At 39.8% G+C, this 24,083-nt stretch overlaps 1 protein-coding gene across 1 annotated transcript in view; it reads left to right on the top strand.

Annotated features, from left to right (window-relative positions):
• LOC107977695 (leucine-rich repeat-containing protein 37A3-like) overlaps window positions 1-24,083 on the top strand; it is a 68,368-nt gene that overhangs the window by 8,495 nt on the left and 35,790 nt on the right. Inside the window, exons 4-9 of the mRNA XM_035448157.1 lie at window positions 6-669; window positions 3,518-3,589; window positions 4,471-4,542; window positions 9,271-9,342; window positions 10,675-10,755; window positions 23,424-23,495. Of these exons, the coding sequence (XP_035304048.1) occupies window positions 6-669; window positions 3,518-3,589; window positions 4,471-4,542; window positions 9,271-9,342; window positions 10,675-10,755; window positions 23,424-23,495 (1,033 nt within the window). The remainder of the gene's footprint in view (window positions 1-5; window positions 670-3,517; window positions 3,590-4,470; window positions 4,543-9,270; window positions 9,343-10,674; window positions 10,756-23,423; window positions 23,496-24,083) is intronic.

Raw genomic sequence — 24,083 nt, 5'->3', positions numbered from 1 at the left:
TCAAGTCACAACTCAATATTTACACTCAGAATTTTCCATAACTCGGCGACCTAATACAATGGCTAAACGTTCTGCCCATATGATGGACAGCCCAGTTCTGACTTCAGAGATTCCTATGGAAACTGTACGTCACTCTCTAGAACATCATGAGATAACAGTTGTATCTTCAGTTAATATTGATACTCAATATTCAAGTTCATCAGCTATAGAGACTGAGCATTCTGAAGTCCCAGAGGCTACATCTTATCCAGAGTCTGCACAGTCTGAAGCCCCAATAACTATAGCTGCTTCTCTAGAGGCTGCACACTGTGGAGTCTTTGTTCCTCCAGAGGTTGCAGGTTCTGAAGTCCCAGCAACTATAGCTCCGGCTCCAGATTGCCCTGAAATGACGCTTCCACATCCAGATCTAGTTGAGAATCAGTATCCAAGCCCAGCTGAAGTCACAGTTCAACTTTTGAAAACGGAACTTACCATAACTCCATATTCTGAAAATTCTAATACAGAAAAAGATTTAACTACGGAACAAAATGCCTACATGTACACCAACATATGTGACTTCTGCTTGTGTGAAAATGAGACACTGTTGTGTATTCATCTCAGCCCAATGCGGAGACTCCACCAAGTGCCTGTGCCAAGGCCGGACACCTACAATGACACTTTTGCTATCTTGTAAGACTCACCTTTATTTCTGTTTTACATTCTACCTGACATAGCACCTTTTCTTCAGAGCCTTCCTGGGCCTTTCTTGTCACCCTAATTCCCATTGCTAGACTTTCTGCTCTTACCTTGGCTTGTCAACTTTTCTTTGTCTTCAGCTTCCTTCTTCAGGGTCCCTTTTATTTATGACAACCCTTCTTCTTTTCCTGTATTCATTTTTATTTAGCCCCATCATATCATTGCTCAACTTTGGTTCTTCTGTTTCATTCCACCCTCTTTATAATTTATCTCATCAGTGAAGACACTTAGAGTGATTTGAGTAGATTCTGGAGCTGGACTCCTTAGGTTTGACCCAAGCTCTGCAACCCTAGGTAAAGTATTTAGCTGCGAATTAACTTCCTCGTCTATAAAACAGGAAGTATAGTGGCTACTGTTTCATAGGACTGTTGTGAGGTTTAGTTGACTACATGGAATACTTATCTTAGTTCTTAGCATACATGAATGCCAGCTTTTCAATCTCAGTTATGTCCAGAGCTCATTCTTGTTCTTAGTTTTCTATGTTTTTCATGTATTGCGTGCCTACTCAGGACTGAGAAGCATGGGAGCCATATATGTATGGAATTTTCTCTGGAACACGAAATAATAGATGGGAAATGGGGAAATGCTACATTAAAACTTTACCTTTGGCTCAAAGAATGTATAATTCTTAAAGTAAAAATAGGTATTACAGCATAGGCAAAAGCATAGCTACAAGAATAATGATTTAGTAGACTAGTCTACCAGCAAAGATGGGGCTAGAAAGCAATAAGAGATATGAAATACTTTGAATATCAACTCTAGTGGTTTGAAAGTCACAGTGTGATATAGAGAACCATTATAAATTTCTAAGAAGTATTGAAAAAGTATTAAAACAGGAGGGCAGAACCTTGCTATATAAGACTGACCTTGAGTTAATGATCATCCTGCCTCAGCCTCTCAAATGACAAATATAGGCATATGTCTTAACACTCATATATAGGCTCATTTTAACACACTGTGTAGAGTAATCCAGAGAGGAAGTGTAATTCTTTGTGGCCATATAGAAAAAATCTAGCAAAATCTATGAATAAAGTGAGCAAGAGATTCACCACTGTGGCTATTACGGGAGTGGGAAGAATATAGGATTTAGTGCCTGATACTGGACGTGGTGGAGCACATCTTTAATCCAAGAACCTGAGAGGCAGAGGCAGGTGGATTTACAGAGGCCTCTGTAAATTTGAGGCCAGCCTGGTCTCCAGAGTGAGTTCCACACCAGCCAGGGCTACATGGTGAGACTGCTTCTCAAACAAAGTTGGGGATTAGATAGAGTGTTTCAAAAAAAAAAATGGGCCCACAATTTCTATCCTGGATGAAGATGAGAATAACAGTTTAGCAGATGGACTCAGCAGTCAGGTAGGAGTGTAGCTTGAGGGTGGTGAGTTCAGTTTTAGGCGTTTTCCTTATTGGTGAACAGCTTGGAATTGATTAGAGTTGTCCATTATCAAGTGAGTGGATTTCTTTCTTCCCTACCACAAGAAAAAGTATGTTGAAACTGAGCAAGAACGTCTTCACTGAGAAGCACGAGCAGAACTAAAGGTAAATGCTCAAAGTGAGCCACAGAGTTGAAACTGAACATAAATTAGGTATTAAACAGGTTCTTTTAAGCATGTGCCACATAATCCTAGTATTTGGGAACTAAAGAATGAGAATCACAAGTTCAAGGCTAGCCTGGACTATACTTAGTAAGATCCTGTCTCAGAATCGCCAGAGGGCTAGGAATACAGCTCAGTGGTAGAATATTTGACTGTCACACAGAATGCCCTGGATTCCATTACTAGCGCTGCAAAATAGGGTGAAGGGTTGGGACACCTGGGGAGGTTACTCAGCTGTTAAAGTGCTCCAATTGCAAGTGTGAGGACTGGAGTTCAGATCCTCAGAATCCATGTGAATGACAGATTGGTGTGACAGTCTACCTGTAATTGCAGCCTTGGAAGTCAAAAGCATTCTCCAGAGCCATCTGGCTAGCAAGCCTCCCATACCAGTGAGCTCTAGGCTGGACTGAAGGACTCTGCCTGCCTCAGTGAAGTAGGAGAATAACTGAAGATGACCCCAAGTCACATCAGACTTGGGCCTCCACATTTACACAAGCGACATGGAATCCAAAGACACAGTGTTCATAGAATAGTCTAGAAAAGTCATTCCATGTAGCTGGACACTCTTCTTCTGGTCCCCAGCAACCAAAATAAACTCCACTCGCATTTGCTGTGTGTCCTTCCTTCAGTTTCATTTGTGTTTTCCCAGACCAGGTAAAACTTTCACAGTGGTTTTTGTGCTTTTTCTCTAAGTGGCATGACCAGGAACTATTTCCACACCAGCACATCACTTTGACTAATTCTGATTTCCTCATCTTTCTAACACCAGTGAATGCTTCAACAGACAGCCCTCAGGCAAAGTTTTAGTGTTACCTATAGCAGAGTTTCTTATTTTCTCATGGTGATAAAAATTTGCCTATTTTTCCTGTTGAATTATTAATCACTATTTTTTATTGATTTGTTGATTTATAATTTAAACACAATTATTTTTGAGAAAAATACTTAGTAATTAACTAGCATTTTTCTAACCAAGAGGCAGGTCATATTAGAACTTCAACTTGCAAGGAAAGGTCTTACCTTGCATTAGCAGCCCTGCATTGCTAACTGTGCTCCCTTGGAAACTGATAGAGCTGGGAATTAGAAGATGGTGGTCTCCTTCGTTCTACATTGAACACCTCCATGAAGGTGTGATGATTTTTACTGCTTATTCTTTTCCTATTTACTCAAGTGTATGAACTGTTTTTTCACAGGAATTTCCAAGGAAATGATATTTCTTACATTGACAAAAATGTATGGAAAGCATACCGTTGGACTGAGAAACTGTGAGTAGTGTATATTCTCTCCAAATGTTATATATAATACTACACTAAGGCCCACTTTTGTTCAGATTTTGAGGTAAGTATGTCTGAGGAGAGATATTTCCTCTGTTCATCCCAGTGAACTTTTGTATAATAGATAGCTAGACATGCAATGTTTAGGGTGGATATAGGGAATTTTAATGGCTCTAAATAAATAAATTGGTACTAATTGAATTTCTCTGGTAAGTTGCGTGAGAACTGGGGTGTGTGTGTTAGTGCTCTTGTCTAGTGTATGAGGTCCTGAGTTGGAACCTTATTAGTGTAGGCAAAAATTTTCATTTAAATGTTGTTGGTTTTCACTGAAAGACAAATTTGTTTTCCAGTATAGAATTCATCTATGATAACATTTTTAATGGTTATAAATTAAAAGGAATCGTGAAACCTTCCGTGTGCCATAATTCCTCAGATCTGGGGTAACTGCTACTCTAAATTTGGTATATATTCTTCCAGACATATTTGCATGTAGAAAAATAGGAGTGTTGCTGATCACTTTTACATAATTGCAAACATTTGGTAACTTGATGGTTTCACTTGATGATATTTAAAGTTCCCTTTCCCATATGTAGAGGCTCATGCTATTCATTTCCAGCTCTGTGTAATATTTCATATAGAACTAAATTAAACATCCTGTGTACCTCAGACAATTGTTTCTATACCTAGAAATATAATCTTTAGGGTTGAGACCATTGCATATATGAAATATTAACTGCTCCCAAAAGAACTGACAACAATTTATTCTCTAGGCAATAGCATATGACAGCATATATTTCTTCATCCCATTTCACCACTGGATGGTCTCCATCTGTTTGATGATTTTTGATCCAGATAACCTTTTAATCTTCCAGAATTCTCAGTGAAAATCAGCTGACTGAATTACATAAGGACTCATTTGAAGGCCTGCTATCCCTCCAGATTTTGTAAGTTAGTTAAGCATATCTATTTGTAAGTTATGAGTTATCTATAGATGAACAAGGGATTTGAATTAGATACTAACATCTCTTCAAGCAATAAAGTTGTGCAATTATTGACTGGGTTTGACTATAATCCCAGGATGGAGAAGGTAGAAAACAGGAAGATTGCTATGTTGGAGATCTGCATGGTCTACTTGGTAGATTTCATACCAGTTCCAGGGTTGCTTGGCAAGACCCTGGCTCTAAAGGCAAAAAAAAAAAAAATGATACAACAAAATCTGTTGGGGGGCTCAGCCCATCTCTAACATGAAAATTCCTCTCTCTATACATTTTAAATTTCTTAAATTATATAGACAGACTTTAGATAGAAGAAATCCATTTGCAAGGGGAAAATGTTAGTAAGGTCTGAGCAATTACTGGAACTCACATGACCCTTGTTTTCTAAGGTATATGCTTGCATTTGGATCTAGTCTGTCATACCTTGATAAGTCTGATCCATGTTCTCATTTACTACAGCCCATTAGGAGTGGTTTGACACTTTAGGGAACTTATGCCAGTGCCTTTTTTGTTGATGTGACAGGGTACCTGATGAGAACAACTTGAAGGAGAAATGATTCATTTTGGCCCTTCAGTTCAGAGGTTTTTGATTTATGATAGCTGGCTCCATTGTTTCTGAGTCTGTGTGTAAACTTGTAAACCTAACACATTTACTAATTTAGACTTTACAAAAAGGGTGTAAGACAGCATAGTAAGATGTAAGAAATTAATGTCAGCTTTGAATAGTTGTATCAAAGAGAAGAAAATAGATAACTACATTAATTTGAAGGTCATTAACCCACAATGTTTTGACAGTGTTTTCCCCTCTTTGAGATATGGTCTCGTATAGCTCAGGCTTGCTTCAAACTCTCTAAATAGCCAAAGCTGCCCTTGAATTCTTGAATCCCTTGCCTCTACTTCCCAAATGCTAGGATTACAGGCATGCATTATCACACAATTCATAATAATTCTGGGAATAAAATGAAAGATTTTGTGCATGCTAAGCAAGCACTCACTTTACCAATCATGCTATACCCTGTTTTGAGCCTAGGTTTCATATGTATCCCATGCTGACCTTGAACTTGCAGCAGTCCTCCTACTGCCACCTTCCAGGTGCTAGGATTGCATGCGTGTGCCATCATACACAGTTTCCTATAATAATTTAACCTGAATTAAATTGACACCAAAATACTAAATAAGTAACTCAGTGCTAGATTATAGAAATAATATTATTAGCATGATTAAGTCATCAGGAGAACAGACTGGTATTACAGTTTTTAATGTAATAATTTTTATGTCCGTGTGAAAATAGATATTGAAATATCTATAGATAGTAGTTAGGAAGTACCTACAAAAGTTTACTTGAAGCAAATACACCAGAAGTGCCTCTGTCATTCATGTATCAAACAATTAAAAGATGGGGCTAGTGGCACATGGCTTGAACCATAGCACTGGAGAGGAAGAAGCAGGCAGATCTCTTGAGTTTGAGACCAATCTGGTCTACATAGTGAGTTCCAGGCTAGCCAGGGCTATAGTGTCTAGATACCCTATAAAAAATGAAAAATCTCAACAAAATTGTTGCCAAGACAGGAATACTTGCAATAGTAATTTTGATTGTTTAGAGATAAGCATGTACAATGTTGTTCACTGTGAAAGCTTGCTTTCTAACCTTGACCCTATGTGTAAAGGTTATACATTCTTAAGGTATATATCCTCAATCTTTATCGAGCTAAAAAATGACATTTTAAAAAATGGATAGGGTGAGTGGGGAGGAGCTACAAGAATGAGAAGGGAAGAAGAGGAAGGATGCAGAGGTCATGAGGGAGCAGAAAGGTTGAGTAGGGGAAGAATAGAAGATAGGATATGTGATAGGTAGGGTTTTAGTTGGGGGTGGTGGTAGGGGAGGAAGGAGGGAGGGGGAACTGGGATTGGCATGTAGAACAATCTTGTTTCTAATTCAAATAAAAAAATTGTGTATTGAAAACAAAAGGACCCTTAAAATCCCATTGTTTTCACTGCTCAGGTGACATTTTAGTCTTTCAGCATGTATAATAAAGACTGACAGCACATATAATAAAGACTGGGTTGTCTTATTTACATTTAATTAGAATGCCGTTTTACATGCTGTTCTTAAGTACCATGTTTCAAAATTATACTTCAGCGTCAAGCATTCAGTGAGGAAGTTTAATTTGAAAACCTCGGTCCTCTGTATTCTTAATTTTTTAAACTACTGTACTAATTGTACAAATCATAAAAACCATTACCCCCCAAAAATGTTTTAATCACAAAAGGATACCATCTTTGATTCCATGAAATAAATGCCATATACCTTGTCAAAAAAAATGGATAGGGTATAATTCCAATTAAAGAGCATTAGGGAAGTGCATATACAGATCATTACATCGTATTAGAAATCTTCCATCTGCTGGGTGTGGTGGCGCACACCTTTAATCGCAGCATTCCAGGGGCAGAGGCAGGCAGATCTCTCTGAGTTTGAGACCAGCCAGGACTACATAGCGAGATTCATCTTAAACCAAATCAGAAACATTTTTCTAATGTAGACAGTTAGAGACTGGTCACAATTATACTGGGCCTACTTTTAGCTGGGTGTTGGTGGCGCACGCCTATAATGGGCCTACTTTTATATTGGTATTTTTGGGGACTTTTGCATCTGAACTCTCAAACTGTACAAAAATGTTTGGAGAAAAATAAAAAAATAACTGAGTAGAATAGTTCTCTTATTTATTTTACTTTGTAAATAGTTACTTCATATTAACATAATTTGTCATTCATTTATTTAAATATTCCTCAATTTAAAAAATGTGCTAAAATAGAACTTGCCAAAAACTGTGCCTATTATTGGAGGCCCAGAGATGATTGAGACAGGGTTCCTTCCCTCTCAAAACTCATGCACTTCAATTCATGCACATGAATCTTAATGTTGCAGACATGCAGAGGGTTGAGCCATGAAGGAATAAACTGAATTTCTTCCAAATAAGCCATTTTTCTTGAACTTGCCAACTACGTGTTTATTTTATAAGTATTTGAGTTTGCTCAAATATTTGTGTCAGTCTCAAACTTGGTGGGCAACATAGATGAGTTAGACTGTATGCTTTCAAGGAGCTTATGATTAGAAGAAAGGATGAAAAAATATTTTCGAAAGTGTGAGGGGGCTGGAGAAATGGCTCAGCAGTTAAGAGCACTTGCTGCTTTGAGGAGCACAAGAGTTCTGTTCCCAGCACCAACATCAGGGAGTGCACAACCTCCTGTACTTCCAGCTCCAGAGGATCTGATACTCTTTTTAGTCTTCTATGAGCACCTGCACACACACACACACACACACACACACACACACACACACACACACACACACATTCTCTCTCTCTCTCTCTCTCTCTCTCTCTCTCTCTCTCTCTCTCTCTCTCTCCCCTCTCTCTCTCATAAAAAATAGTTTTTTTGTTTGTTTGTTTGTTTGTTTTTTAAGTAATGAGACCTGAGGATAGGACTCAGTGATAAAAGCACTAGCCAGGAAAGCCCAGTGACCCGTATTTGGTTCTCATAACTCACATTAACAAAAAGACATATGCAGTAGTTTGTGTTTTTCATCCCAGCACTGCTGTGAAACAGTGGGGGCAAAAACAAGAGCTGGAAGCGTTTTTTTTTTCAGCTAGCAGGCCTCCAGTAAACAGTGTGGCAGGAAAACAGTCAAAAAAGTGGAAGATAGAAACTGATTTCTGAAAACTGTCCTCTGACACATGTACACATCCATACATACATATTTTTGGGGGGGGGGGTCACTGAGGTATAAATTGTGTCTAGAGTACAGAAGAGGAAAAAGACTTGAATTTGGTTAAGGGAAGCTGTTCCTACACCAATTCAATTTGCATAAACCTTGGAGAATCACTGGAAATCATCAAATAGACCCTTTGGGGAGAATGTGCTACACACTGATGACAAGAGTGAAAAGGCACAGAAGAGTCTGAGGGTGCCAGGAGCACCTGCAGAATGTGAAAGGAAAAGCAGATCAGAGCAGGGCTTCTTTGCATGTCAATGCCGAGCCAAGGAGCCATGATGGGGCCATGGCACTGTAAAAGGCTCCTCAGCATCACCTGCAGAGCTCGCTAGACCTTCATTAGGACAGCACCCCCCCATCCCAATCAGCAAGTCCACACTAGGCCTGATTTTTGTCTTCTTTTTCTCTTCTTTTCTTTCTTTCTTTCTTTTTTTTTTTTTTTAGATTTTTTTCTTTTTTATTTAAATTAGAAACATGCTTCATTTACATGTCAATCCCAGTTCTCTCTCCCTCCCTCCTCCCCTGGCCCCTACCAATCCCCTATCCCATACCCTTAAAGCTCCCAGCTGCCAGTACTCAGTAGGCTGAGGGACAGGATTGCATTCTACATAGAAAGACCCTGATTAAAAAACAAAAGTCGCTAAATATTCTTCTCTAAGGAAAGACTACCTCTGAAATTTACCAGCATCTATAGCTATATATTTATATATGAAGATCGTGAAGGTTGAGATGTTTAGGATAGATGTGGATAGGGTTAGGGGCTCTAGAAAGTTCCAGTACAAATTCAAAGGTTTAGAGTTTAGACAAAACCAATAATATTATAAATTCTAAATTCTGTTGTTTACTCATACTAATAAGCTATCTAATAGCTAATCAAAGCAATATTTCCCTTTTCCTATTCCTAGGGATTTATCCTGCAATAAAATACGCTATATTGAAAGAGGGACATTTGAATCATTACCTTTTTTGAAGTATATGTAAGTTACAAATATAGCTCCTCATATTTGGAATTTTATAACCTCCATGCTACTTATTCTGTTACATGATTAAAATTTTGCTAGTAGGAAATAAGACAGATATAGAAGAACAAATACCACATGCCTTCTCTCATTTATAGAAGCTAGATTTATGCCTTTTTTTTTTTCAGTGATGGAGACTGAGCCCAATGCCTTGAACTTACCAAGCAAGCACTCTATCAATGAGCTAAATCCAAAACCCTTAGCCTTACATGTAAATACACATATATGTAGCATGAAAAATTAGAAGATGGACTATGGAGGACAAGAAAGGAGCCTAAGAAGATGTAAAATAAGAGAGGACAATGGGAGAAAGAAATACAAAATGACATCTTTTCTCTATCGGTTGAAATCTAAGTGTGTGTGTGTGTAGCATGAAAGGAAAAGTGAGACTCTGCTGAGAGGAAAGGGACAAAAGGAGACAGTGCAGTGGAGAGTGGCAGGAAAGATAAGAAGTAAGATACAATACATACATACATGCATGCATACAACACACACACACACACACACACACACAATATAGCTGCCATGGTGAAACCCATTATATAGTATACAAATGAAACAAATTTTGTGCCCAATAGAAAGAAACCACAATTACACAGCAAATTATTTTTCATGTGTGCCTCCGTGTGTGAGTGGGTGTTGGTGTATAGCCATGTGGATGTGTGCACATTCTCATGCTTATATAGATCACAGAACTTGAGTTATGTCCTTCCACCATGTGAGTCCTGGGTCTTGAACTCAGTCTTGGTGACAAGTATCTTTACCCACTGAGCCATCTCACCAGCCCACATTCCTTTAGTCTGTGGGGAAAAAATGAGTGAGATTTGAATCACAACACAGCACTGGTTTTTAGTGAATGTGATTGTGTACCCAGGTGACACTTTGCAACTGTGGATTTGCAACAGGCATCTAGTGCAGAGACACCACAGCTATTCTAAATATCATCTTAGTGTAAAGGATAACCTACATAACAGAGTGGTCCATCCCAAAATTTCAGTGGTACTGAGGTTGTGAAACCCTCTCTAGAGAAAAATAAGATCATTGAAAAAAGAATTTATTTATAATTCACTGTAGTTAGTGCATTGCACATGTAAATATGAAGTGCAAATCATAATCAAATATCATCCACAATGAGATTTTCTTAGTGAATTGAGAAAACATTTCTGAGAAAGGTTATGTTTCATTATATGTGTTTTAGAAGGATTGTTACATGGTAACTGTTCTGAAGATGTTTTTTTTTTGTTTGTTTGTTTTGGCTTATGTCTTTTTAATTTTTTAAAATGATTTTAGGAACCTTGGGTGCAATTTACTTACTGAACTGAGCTATGGAACATTTCAAGCATGGCATGGAATGCAGTTTTTACAGAAGCTGTAAGTGAAGTAGAAGTTAAGCACATGTAAACACTTATGTGTGTGTTAGAAACCCAATGAAGTATTGATTCGCCGAGTGTAAACACTGTGTGAACTGTGCATAGTTTGTCTTAAGGTCCATTCATTCTTTTCCAATGAGGAAACTAAGGCACAGGAGGCCAGGGGACTTGTGTAAATCATAGGACATGGTCTGCTTTCCTAGTCCTGACCTTCAGCACAGACACTACAAGTAACACCACTCAAGTAACACTCACTAGGAATGGTCAGGGGGCCCCAGGGCTGTGGCTCTGATGTGTGATGCTTTTGGAAACCCACTTGTGAGTTTCACCCGGATTTCCTCTCCCACACACAGTTAGTTCCCAGAGAGCAAAGATTTAATACCAAGTCTTCCAGGGAGCAAAAGGGGTAGTTGCTTCCTCAGAAATGTAAAGCAGAAAATTCCTGAAAATTTGCCCTGGGACTTGCCTTCCTATCCATCATCATCCAGAACATTATTTTTCAGGAAGTATCTGCCTCTGGAGTCATGGATTATCTGGGGGCAGGAGGCAACTTTGCAGCATGGAATAAGATGGCATCTGCATTAAGCTATATGGTTGAAAATATTCATAAAGAAAATATGTTGTTCTATCCTGATTCTATATAATATTTTTCTTCCTCAAGAAGTGAATTCTACTAGTGTTTAGCTAAAACTCTGTTTGTCAGGCATTGTGGTATATGCCCAAATACCCACAGTTGCACTCAGGAGACAGAGGCAGGAGGATCATAAATCAGAAGCAGTCTAGGACTAACAGTAGACTCCTGTGTCAAACACAAAAGCAAAGCAAAAACCCCACTTAGTGTGACATTCAGTGACCAGGAAGGCATCATAAACTCAAGAAGAAATGTCTGCTCTGAATCTGACTTTGGGTGACTGTAACCTGTCTGACAGGTCAGAAACCCAGATTCCCAGTCGGTTCCCATTGGAAGAAGGGTTGGAATGTCTCTTTGTAGCAGTCTCCTGTCTCCAGCACAACTTGCTGTCTCCTAACTAGGGGAAAGGAACCAGAGGGTCTGCGGAAAGGAACCAGAGGGTCTGCTTTTCAGGCAGAGGAGCCTGGATGGCCGGGTGGGAAAGACTCACGCAGGAGGCCCTAGTTTGTGTCCCATCTTTGCAGAAAAGGAGTCTGTTTCCTGGTGATGAAAAGAACAGAGCTAATTGGTATTGGACATTGATATTCACATTGCGTGATCTGAATGGAACAGTACCTCTCAGAATTCAGTTACTATCATAGATTGGCCCAGTGAAGTATGCTTGTAGGCCCAGCTGCTCAGATGCTGAGGCAGGAGCATGTCTTGAATCCAGGAGTTCAAGGCTGACCTAGACAGGATAATGAGAACTTGTTTTTTTTTTTTTTTTTTTAAAAAAAGTTTGACAACAGTGAACACAACCCACCAAATGTGTACTGGGATTTGGACTCCTCTGTTAGGATCCAACACCCAACTCTTTGTGATAGATAAGGTAGTTTTCTTCAGGAAATCTTTCCCATGGTAGGACACAAGTTTCTGCTGCTGCTGCTGCTTTTCTTCCTTGTATTTTCTTGTATTTTTCTTTCCTCATTCTCTCATCCATTACATCCTGACCATAGTTTACTCTCCCTTTACTCTTCTGATTCTTCCCCTTCACCCGCCTCAAGGGTATCAACTGATGATGGCATAACAAGTTACAATAAAATTAGGCACAAACCCTCATATGAAGTCTAGATAAGGCAACCCAGAAGGAGGAAATGGGACCCAAGAGCAGGAAAAGAATCACAGACACCCCCCACTCCCACTGTTAGGAGGCCCACAAGAACAACCAGCTACACAACCATAATGTGCATGCAGAGGTCCTAACTCAAACCCATGCAGGGCCATTGTTTTTTTATTCAGTCTCTGTAGGCCCTTATGAGCCTTGCTTAGTTGACTCTGGAGGCTTTGCTCTCCTGGTGTCCTCAACTCCTCTTGCTCCACCGAGCCCCCCCCCATTCTGTGGGGTTTTTGCTGTGTTTGGCTATGGGTCTCTTCATCTGCTCCCATAAGTTGCTGGATAACTCCTCTCTGATGACAATTAGGCTAGGCACTGATCTATGGGTATAGCAGAATATTGTTAGTAATCATTTCATTGAATTTTTCCCAGTCATGTTTGGTTCTATTCTGGGTTTCTGATCATCTAGGCAGTATCAAGTGTGGCCTCCCTCTTGTGGTGTGGGCCTCAAGTTGGACCAGTCATTGTTTGACTACTCCTGTAAGTTCTGTGCCACCATTACCCCAGCATATCTTGGAGGCAGGGCAGATTGTAAGTTGAAGATTTTGTGTCTGAGTAGGTGTCCCAGTCCCACTTCTGGAAGCCTAGCCTGGTTAGAGAAGATGTCTGCTTCAGGCTCCATATCTGCCATTACTAGGAGTCTTTGTTAGGATCACTCTCAACAATTCCAGGGAGTTTCCACTGCACTAGGTTTCTGAATCACCCCCAAACGTCCCCCAATTCCAGTCATCTCTCTGAGTACTCTCTTCATCCTTCTTGTTCCCCCACCCCCCAGCCTGGTCCCTCTTGTCCCTATCCCCACTTGACCCTAGTCCACTCACAAAATCTATTCTATCCCCCCTTCCCAGAGACATCTGTGCATCTCTCCCCATCCTAGTCACCCTTGTTACTTAGCCTCTCTAGGTCTGTGGATTGTAGCATGATTATCTTTATTTAACAGCTAATACCCACTTAAAAGTGAGTACATACCATATTTGTCTTTATGGGTCTGGGCTACCTCAGGATATTTTTTCCTAGTTCCATCCATTTGCCTACAAATTTTATGATGTCATTGTTTTTAATAGCTGAATAATACTCCATGTATAAATGTACCACATTTTCTTTATCTATTCTTCGGTTGAGGGACATCTAGGTTGCCAGTTTCTGGCAAATAAAGCTCTTGTGAACATAGTTGAGCAAGTGTCCTTGTGGTAGGATGGAACATCCTTGGAATGTATGTCCCCGAGTGCTCGTTCTTAAGGTAGATTGATTCCCAATTTTCTGAGGAACCACCATATTGATTTTTTTTTACTTCAAATTTTTTTATTTGAATTATAAACAAGATTGAATTACATGGGCAGGAGAAATGGTTCAGAGGTTAAGAGCACTGGCTACTCTTCCAGAGGTCCTGAGTTCAATTCCCAGCAATCACATGGTGGCTCACCATATTGATTTTTATAGTGGTTGTAAAAGTTTGCACTCCCATCAGCAATGAAGAAGTGTTTTCCTTGACCCATCCACATCCTTGCCAGCATGAGCTGTCACTTGTGTTATTGATCTTAGCCCTTCTGGTAAGTGTAAGATGGAATCTCAAAGTCATCTTTATTTGCATTTCCCTGATGGCTAAGGATGTTGAACATTTAAGTGTTTCTTAGCCATTTGAGAGTTCTCTGTTTAGATATGTATTCCATTTTTTAATTGGAATATTTGGTTTGTTGATGTCTAGGATTTAGTTTTGAGTTCTTTATATATTTTGGATGTATCCCTCCCTCTGTTGGATGTAGAGTTGGTGAAAATCTTTTCCCATTCTATAGGCTGCTGCTTTTGTCATATTAATGGTGTCCTTTGCCTTACAAAAGTTTTTCAGTTTTATGATTTATTGAATGTTGACCTTAGTGCCTGTGTTATCAGTGTTATGTTCAGGAGGTTGTCTCCTGTGCCGATGTGTTCAAGGCTATTCCCCACTTTCTCCCCCATTAGGTTTAGTTTATCTGGATTTATGTTGAGGCCTGTGATCCACTTGAACTTGAGTTTTGTGCAGGGTGATCTACTTGCATTTTTCTACATACCAACATGCAGTTAGACCAACACCATTTGTTGAAGATGCTTTCTTTTTGTGTATTTCTCATTTATTAAAAAAAATCAGGTGTCCATGAGTATGTGTATTTACATCTGGGTCTTTGATTCAGTTCCATTGTCCAATCTGTCTATTTTTATGCCAATATCATGTGATTTTTATTACTATAGCTTTGTGATAGTACTTGAAAATCAGGGATGGTAATACCTCTGGAGGTTCTTTTTATTGCCAAGGATTGTTTTAGCATCCTGTTTTTTTTTTTTTATATGAAGTTGAGTATTGTTCTTTCAAGGTCTATGAAGAATTATGTTGAAATTTTTATGGGGATTGCATTGAATATGTAAATAGCTTTTGGTAGTATTGCCATTTTACTATGTTGATCCTACTGATGAATGAGCACGGGAGAGCTTTCCATCTTCTGATACCTTCTTCAATTTCTTTCTTCAAAGACTGGAAATTCTTAGCATGTAAGTCTTTCACTTGCTTGGAGTTATCTCAAGATATTTTGTATTAGTTATGGCTATTGTAAAGGGTGTTGTTTTCCTGATTTCTTTCTTGGTTCATTTGTCATTTGTACATAAGAGGGCTACTGATTTTTTTAAAGTTAATCTTGTATCCAGACACTTTGCTGAAGGTGTGTATCAGCTGTAGAAGTTCCATGCTAGAGTTTTTGGGGTCATTTATGTACACTATCACATTGTCTTCAAATAGCAATACTTTGACTTTTCCTTTCCAATTTGTATCCCCTTGATCTCCCTTAGTTGTCTTACTGCTGCCTCTAGAACTTCAAGTACTATATTGAATAGATGTGGAATGAGTGCACAGCCTTGTCTTGTTCCTTATTTTAGTGGAATTGCTTTGAGTTTCTCTAAGTTTAATTTGATGTTGGCGATAGGCATGCAGTAAATTTCCTTTACTGTGTTTAGGTATGCCACTTTTATCCCTAATCTCTAAAAGACTTTTATCATGAAGGGGTGTTGGACTTTGTCAAAGGCTTTTTCAGCATCTTTTTCATGAGATGATCATGTGGTTTGTTTGTTTCCGCTTGTTTATATGGTGGATTACATTGTCTGATTTTCACATGTTGAACCGTTCCTACATTTCTGGGATAAAGCCTACTTGGCCATGGTGGATGATCTTTTTCATGTGTTCTCAGATTCAGTTTTTGAGTATTTTGCTGAGTATTTTTGCATCTAAGTTCATGGGGTAAATTGGTCTGTAATCCTCTTTCTTTGATGAATCTTTGTGTGATTTGGATATCAGGGTGACTGTGGCCTCATAAAATGAAATTGGTAATGTTCCTTCTGTTCCTATTTTGTGTAATAATTTGAGTATTGGCCTTAGCTCCTCATTGAAAGTCTAGTAGATTTCTACACTAAAATCATCTGGACCTGGGCTTTTTTGGTTGGGGGACTTTTAATTACTGCTTCTATTTCCTTAGAGGTTATAGGTATATTTAAATGTTTACCTGATCATGATTTAGCTTTGGTAAATGGTATCTATCAAGAAAACTATTCATTTCTTTTAGATTTTCCAATTTTGTGGTTCCACGGTGGCGTGGATTTTTTCCAAATAATTATTTTGTTTAAAGAGGCTGCCATTTGGGGCTGGAGAGATGGCTCAGAGGTTAAGAGCACTGATTACTCTTCCAGAGAGAGGTCCTGAGTTCAATTCCCAGCAACCACATGATGGCTCACAGCCATCCATTATGAGATCTGGTGCCCTCTTGTAGCTTGCAGAGACACATGCAGACAGATCATTGTATACATAATAAATAAATAAATTTTAAAAAGAGGCTGCCATTTTAATACATTTTCATGCTTCACCAGAGCCTCCATGATATTTCCCAAAAGAGGAGGCTTCAGGGATGTTATGATTATGTTTTGCAAGGGGTGCCTTTGTCAGGCAAGAGACAAACATGCCATTGGGTAGAACTTATGTAGGAAGTTTATTGGGGAAAAGGAAGGGAGTAAGGGGACTGGGGAGAGAGGAGAGAGAGAAGGAAAGAGAGATCTGCCTCCTCAGAGAGAGAGAGAGAGAGAGAGAGAGAGAGAGGGTGAATCTTGTCTCTTAAAGGGACCTTTTGTGCCTGCCTGTGGAGAACAGGGTACTCCTTGCCGTGTGTGAAGGAGTGAGCACTCTGCCAAGTCCCCAAGGGCTAGGGCCAGGTTTGTCTGGGTGATAGCAAGGGAACTCCCATAACACATAGTAAGAAATGTCATAACAAACAAAATTAAAAGGCTGCTGGAGAATTGTGATCTGCAAAGTCAAAAAATGCTGGAACTTTGTCAAGCAGCAATTGTAGTGTTAGGTATTTGATTTTACATGGGTCTGTGAAAGAAACAGGATCACTCTGGGATGAATTTTAGTTTTTTCAGCCACAGGGGAGTCAGCCATGGCGGATGGCTAGAAAAGACAGCTCAAAGCGGCTGCATAGAGATCTTGTAGGGCAGCGTAAGAGGAGTGTCTAGGGGTACACACAGGCTCAGGATTGGTGTGGCTCCAGGCTTGGAGGGCTTGCCTGTGTTGATTGATCAACTGGTTGTTAGGGCCCATAGGCCCTCCCAGGGTGGTTGTTATGCTCTGCATACCATTGCTGTGCACTTGTCTGTAAAGCACACCCAGAGCCGTAAAGCATAGTGCCACCAGCTAACTTCTGATTGGTTCCTTGCCATGAGGCAGGCATCTGACCTCTTAGTGACCAAGGTAAGATCATGGCAAGCACGTGTTCAGCTGTTATGACTGCTGACAGGGGCAGACATCTGACCTTAGTGACTAAGACAAGGTCAGACAAGCACGTGTTCGTCTGTTATGGCTGCCGAAATGGGGAGCTGGTCCCTTCACTCCCTCTCCCAGAAGCCATTAATTGCCAGTAGGTCCTCAGATATGCATAGAGCTTCATGAGCCCCCCCCCTTCCATGCTAGGATTTTAGCTTACTTTATCTTGTACCAGTCTTGTGCATGTAGTCCCAGATGTTATGAGTTCATTCTTGCAACAGTGCTGTTATGTCTAGCAAATACTATTTCTCTTGAGGACATCTACTCCCTCTAGCTCTTAGTCTTTCTTTCCCTTCTTCTATGATGATCCTGAAGCCCTGGGGAAGAAAGTGAAGTATAGTATAGTATAGATGTCCCATTTACAGTAGTCTCTTATTCTTTACATGTAGGCCATTTGGGGGTCTTTGTATAACTCATTTACTGCAAAGAAAAGAAGAAAAAGTAGCAGCAGCTTCTCTGATTAGAGTTGAGAAATGCACTAATCTATAGGCATAAAAATAAGAACTTAGGAAATAGTTTACTATTATATCCAGAATAATAGTACTAGGGTCTCCCCTATAGGCAATGAATTTAGCTAATCACAGGTTTTTGGCCTCATTTATGCCAGACATGATGAGTTCTGCCTTGTGTAGTAGGCTTTAAATCTAATCAGAAAGTGATTGCCACTTATCCAGAATAATAGTACTAGTGTCTCCCCTATAGGCAATGAATTTAGCTAGTCACAGGTTTTTGGCCTCATTTATGCCAGACATGATGAGTTCTGCCTTGTGTAGTAGGCTTTAAATCTAACCAGAAAGTTATTGCCACTTGTTACGATAAATCTTTCTGCCAAAAGCCGCCTGAGCCCCATGGCCACGTGTGAGCTTTACGCCAGCCACCCGCCTGAGTTAGGGCTCAAAGGAATACACAGAAACTTCTATTAGGTACAAAGCTGCTTGGCCAATGACTAGGATTCTCATCTGTTAGCTCTGTCTTAACTATCATAATAAACCTATATATTTTATAAGACTTATCTTATCGGACACCTTATTGGCGTCCCTCCTTGTTGGTGGATCACATCTTGCCGCTGGAGCAGGAGCGGAGGGGAAAAGAGGGCCCGTCTTGTTTCTCCTTCGCTTAAATATGAGTCTCCTTGCTATGTCACTTCCTGCCAGGATCAGCACTTCTTTACTACATTTCCAAGAATCCTCTTTGACTCCTAGTCCTGCCTGGCTTGCCGTTTCATTGGCCAAACAGTATTTTATTTAACAATCAATAAGATAGAAGAACTTCCCCCATCAGTCACTGTTGTATCAGTGGGCATGTTATAATTGCTCAATTTCACAGCTTGGTAATTTCAGTGATTCCTTTTCTCCTCCAGTAGTGTGCATAGCACCTTCCAGCATTTTCCAGCTATGAAAAACTAGCTAGTAAAGATGAAGCTTCCAGTTTGAATGACAGTAGCCCTCATAGGGCCATATATTTTAATACTTGGTTCCTAATTGGTGGACTTGTTTGGGAAGGATTAGGAAGGAGTGGCCTTCTTGGAGATTTGTCACTAGAGTGCACTTTGAGGTTTCAACAGACTCTAGCCATTCTCAATGCTTTCTTGCTCTCTGCCTCCTCCTTGGGGATCAAGATGTAAGCTTTCAGCTGTTCCTACACCACACCTGTACTTATTCATAATGGACTCTAACCTTCTGAAACTGTAAGCTTAAATTAAATACTTTCTAAGTTTCCTTGGTCATGGTTTTATCATAGCAATATACAAGTAATTCAGGCAAGTAACCACTTGATTTCTCCATGTCCTATGACTCAAGTATGCTGTATCTTCAGGAATAGGGTCTTAGGATCAAGTTCTAGAGGGTAACCAATAGCATTGGCACTAGCCTGTAATATTTGGTAAGGGGTTCTAAGGGACCTCACTGACCAACAACTTGAAAAGAGGTAATCCATATCAGGTGTGCTGAACTTTTTATTGTATAGATATGTTGTCTGGAGGAAGCATTGTCTTCCCATTATAGAGTGACTCCATTTAAATATGTCATCATATATGTTTTATTCAGCTCCACCTCCACATGCTTAGTTCATCCCTTATCACTCCCAGCACTTTTCCCTCCCAACTCTGAATACTCTTTTATAAAATTCTCACTGAGTCCACTTGATGATGCCTGTGTTTGCATGCCATGCATGTAGAACCATCTACTGGAACACTGGTGATCTCTCAGGACCTACATCTCTGAAGAAAACTCAGAGTATTTATTTTAGGAAAATGTATATTTTAGGAAGCTTTTATAGTGTCTTTAGTTTCCATGTGTCATTTCAAAAGTCTTTAGTGTTGTGTCCCTCCCCATACCCCTTCCTCAACCCTGCCTTTCCATCCTAAAAGCCACTCAGACCTTCCTATGGCATTGTTCTTTATTCCTTCACGTCACCTGTATTCTATCTCTGTTCCTTTGAAACCCCTCCGTCCTCATGGTCCTTTACTAATTTCCTACCCTCTGTGGGTGCTCCTATTTAGACACAAATATCTAATGATTCAACTAACATCCACATATGATAAAGAACAAGTGGTGTCTTTCTGGGTCTAGGTTACCTCACTAAGGATGATTATTTAATCTGGACCCAGTTATATGAAATTTCATTTTTATTTTTAACTGAATAATAGCCTTTTGCATACATGAAGCACATTTTCATTATCCATTCATCCACTGATTGGGCATCTAGGCTGTTTGTATTTCCTGGCCATTGTGAAAAGAGCAGAAATAATCAGGGAATAGCAAGTATCTCTGTAACACGATGAAGAGTTCTTTGAGACTATGCCCAGAAGTGGCATAATGTATGCAATAGATCTATCTCTAGCTTTTTTGAGGAATCTCCCCACTGATTTTCTTTTATTATATTTTTATCATTGTAATTAGACCAATTTTAAATTAGAAACAAGCTTCTTTTACATGTCATTCCCAGTTCCCTCTCCCTCCCTTCCTCCCCTGATTCCCGCCCCCCCCCCATTCCAACCCCTTTCTGCTCCCCAGGGAGGGTGAGGCCTTCCATGGGGGATCTTCAGAGTCTGTCCTATCATTTGGAGCAGGGCCTAGACCCTCCCCTGTGTGTCTAGGCTGACATCCCTTTATATGGAATGGGCTCCCAAAGTCCATTCGTATACTAGGGATAAATACTGTTCTACTACCAGAAGCCCCATAGATTGCCCAGACCTCCAAACTGACATCCTCGTTCAGGGGGTCTGGAACAGTCCTATGCTGGTTTCCCAGCTATCAGTCTGGGGTTCATGAGCAACCCCTTATTCAGGTCAGCTGTTTCTGTGGGTTTCCCCAGCCTGGTCTTGACCCCTTTGCTCATCACTTCTCCCTCTCTACAACTGGATTCCAGAGTACAGCTCGGTGTTTAGCTGTGGGTATCTTCTTCTGCTTCCATCAACTACTGGATGAAGGCTCTAGGATGGCATATAAGGTAGTCATCATTATCGGAGAAGGACATTTAAGGTAGCCTCTCAACTATTGCTTAGATTGTTAGTTGGGGGTCAGACTTGTAGATCTCTGGACATTTCCCTAGTTCCAGAATTCTCTTTAAACCTATAATGGCTCTATTATGGTATCTCTTTTCTTGCTCTCCTCTATTCTTCCCCTGATTTTCATAGTAAACCAATTTGTACTCCCATGTGCTGTTTGTGACCACTGAGCTGGAGAATGAGGAATGATCCAGAGCAAGTTGAAACAACACATTTTTCATTACTATTACAGAGATTGAGTTGGCTTTTCTGAATAAATAAATTATTCTGTAGTCTGATAAGCCTTTGATTAAATTTCCAGAATTCTGAAAAAGGTGACTGTCAATTTTTTTGGACAAGTCACTGTTTTATAGAGGAATGATTTCTGATGTCCTTACCTCACTGTTTTCATTGACGTCACCATGTCATCATGGCTTTAAGTCCTAAAGTCTCAATGACAATGGGCTAATTAAGTATTAGGGAAAAGAATACAAGAAAACTGTACTCTCATAGAGGCATTGTCAGATAAGCATGGGAAGTTTAAACCACTAAGCCAGTCATGGCAATGCTTGTGTCTGTAACCCCAGAACATGAGATTTAAATCTGGAGGATCAGAGTAGAGTCTCAAGGCCATTCTGATCTGCATAGTGAGTTCTAGTTTGAGGCTAACCTGATCTACATGAGACTCTGCCCCCCAAAACAAGAAGTTATTTCTGACTCATTATTTGATACAATTAATACACACTAAAAAGAGAAATTTTAAAGTTTCCATAATAAGTCCTCTGAAAATCAACGTTGAATTACAGCTCTCTGAAATCCCTTCTAATAAGTTAAACATAAGCTTTGATGTCAGGACTGACTTTAATTTCTGACCTTACTATGATCTTAGAAACAGGACAAGTTATGTAGCTTCTGTGTGCCTGGCTTCCTCATGGGTAAACGGACCATTTATAATCTTGATCACTTAAGACATTGTTAGAATCAAATGTAAAACAGTGATCACAAGCACAATGGATTTTTAATACAATATTTGTATTATTTCTTTGAGAATTCTACACAGGGTAGAATTCTCACCCCTCCCCTTCTCCAGCTCTTTCCAGATCCACTCCTGATTTCATGTCCTCTTTTTAAAATACCCATTGTAGTAGTTTGAAAGGAATTCCCTCATAGTCTTAGTCATTTGAATACATGGTCCCCAGTTGGTGCCATTTGAGGAGGTTTAGGAGGTGTGAGCCTTGTTTAAAACAGTATGTCACTGATGATGGGCTTTAAGAGTTTAAAGACTTGCACCATTTCTAGTTTGTTGTCTCTGCTTGCTGAGGTTGAAGATATGAGCCCCGAGCTTCCCATTCCTGGTGTCATGCCTGTGATCTACCATCGTGACAATAACAATAAGTGATGTTCCCTGTCCTCAGAAATCCATGGACCAGGAGACTGACAAACGATTGCAGGCACCCTCACACAGACTGTGTGTGAGAATGCAAGTGAGGGTGTTCCTCTTCTGACATCCTTTTTTCTTTGGCTCCAAAGCCAGGGAAATAATCTGCCCGCCCCTAGCCCCCATCCCACAAACTTTTCCTCCCTTAACAGAGTGAAATAACCACAAATTATTTTATATTTCTAAATATAAAATTGGATTGTGGGAGACATTAAAATGTTTCCTATATTGAAATGGTTTACTACTAGTGTAATTGTAAGATTTTTAAAACACAATTTAGATTATTTATTTTTTGTGTCTATTTTGCCTGCATGTGCATCCATGCATGCACACCATGTCCTCAGAAGCCAGAAGAGGGCATTGGATCCCCTGAAACTGGAGTTATGGATGGTTGTAAACCACTGTGTCAGTGTTGGAACCTGACTCTGGGTTTTTTACAAGAGCAGCCAGCACTTCTAACAATTGAACCATATCTCCAGCTCCTCAGCTGTAGGATTTTTTGACCAAAAAATTCTTTGGCATTTTTTCTTTGCAATTCACTTTTTTTTTTTTTCTGTTTTTCTCCCTCTGGTCTTTTCTTTTATTTTTGATACATGTGGATAGCTTCCAAAGTATGAATGTTTATGGAGTCTAGGGGAGGTTTATAGGTAAAACACAATGTTTTTTTAAATGTCTACTTGTAGGGGGAAATGCTGGCCACGCCAGTTTGGGGGCTGGCACAGGTGACACCGACCGCTGGGAGGAGGGGTCGCGTAACTAATTAGCATGCCAGAGTCTCGTTCATTTCGGGAGGCTTGGCAGAAAGATTTATCATTACATCTACTCATTTATTTTGTGTCTGCATGTGGACACGTGAATGCCAGAGCATGTGATTGCCATGACATGTATGTAGAGGTCAGAGGGCAACTTGGGGAAGTCAGTGTTTTTCTTCCATCATGTAAGTCCTGTGGATTGAACCTAAATTGTCAGGCTTGGTGGCAAGTGTCTTTACCTGTTGAGCCATCTTGTTGGCCCACAAAGCAATTTTTTTAAAAAAGTTGCATGCCAAAGAAATTAATCTAAACTTCATAAGTAGACTCACACATATTGATGATGCTGATAATTTCAATTACTTTGTATTTTTCAGAATTCTCAGTCGTAATCCTCTCACAATTGTTGAAGATCCCTACTTTTTTAAGTTACCAGCATTAAAATATCTGTAAGTATTGTGATAATCTTATGGTTCATGAGATAATGCCTATCCTTCCTACTGATTTTCATTAGAGAATACTTTTATCATTATTAGTTCTTTCATAATATCATACACTGTGTTTTGGTGATTTTCATCCTTCCCCAACTCTTCCCAAATCCACACCCCTTCCCTACCCACCTAACTTTGTATTCTTATACTTTTGTTTGAGGCTTTCCAATGGAGCATGGACAGCCTATCTGGGGCCACACTCTTAAAAGCAGGCTTTTCCTTTTTCAGTTGCTATCAGTTGTCAATAACCCCTTAGCTAGTGGCATCATTTCATGCCCACTGCCCTCTTTTTAAAGTCTGCCTTGTGTTTATGCAGGTTGCATATATACATGCTGTCATGAATTCATATATTCAAGTGCCCTGATGTGTTTGGAAAGCACTGTTGCCTTGTAGTCATCCATAACCTCTGTCTCTTAATAATCTGTTTCCCCTCTCTTCTACAAGACCCCTAAGCCGAGAGAGGGGGGAGGGAGGGAGGGAGGGAGGGAGGAAGGTACCCACACACATTTATGTGCATCTACTTAGACACACAGATACACATATATA

The sequence above is a fragment of the Cricetulus griseus genome, chromosome 7 (assembly GCF_003668045.3).
Source record: "Cricetulus griseus strain 17A/GY chromosome 7, alternate assembly CriGri-PICRH-1.0, whole genome shotgun sequence".
NCBI classification, from domain to species: Eukaryota; Metazoa; Chordata; class Mammalia; order Rodentia; family Cricetidae; genus Cricetulus; species Cricetulus griseus.
The sequence above is the reverse complement of the archived record's forward strand: the minus strand, read 5'-3'. Positions and strand labels throughout refer to the sequence as shown.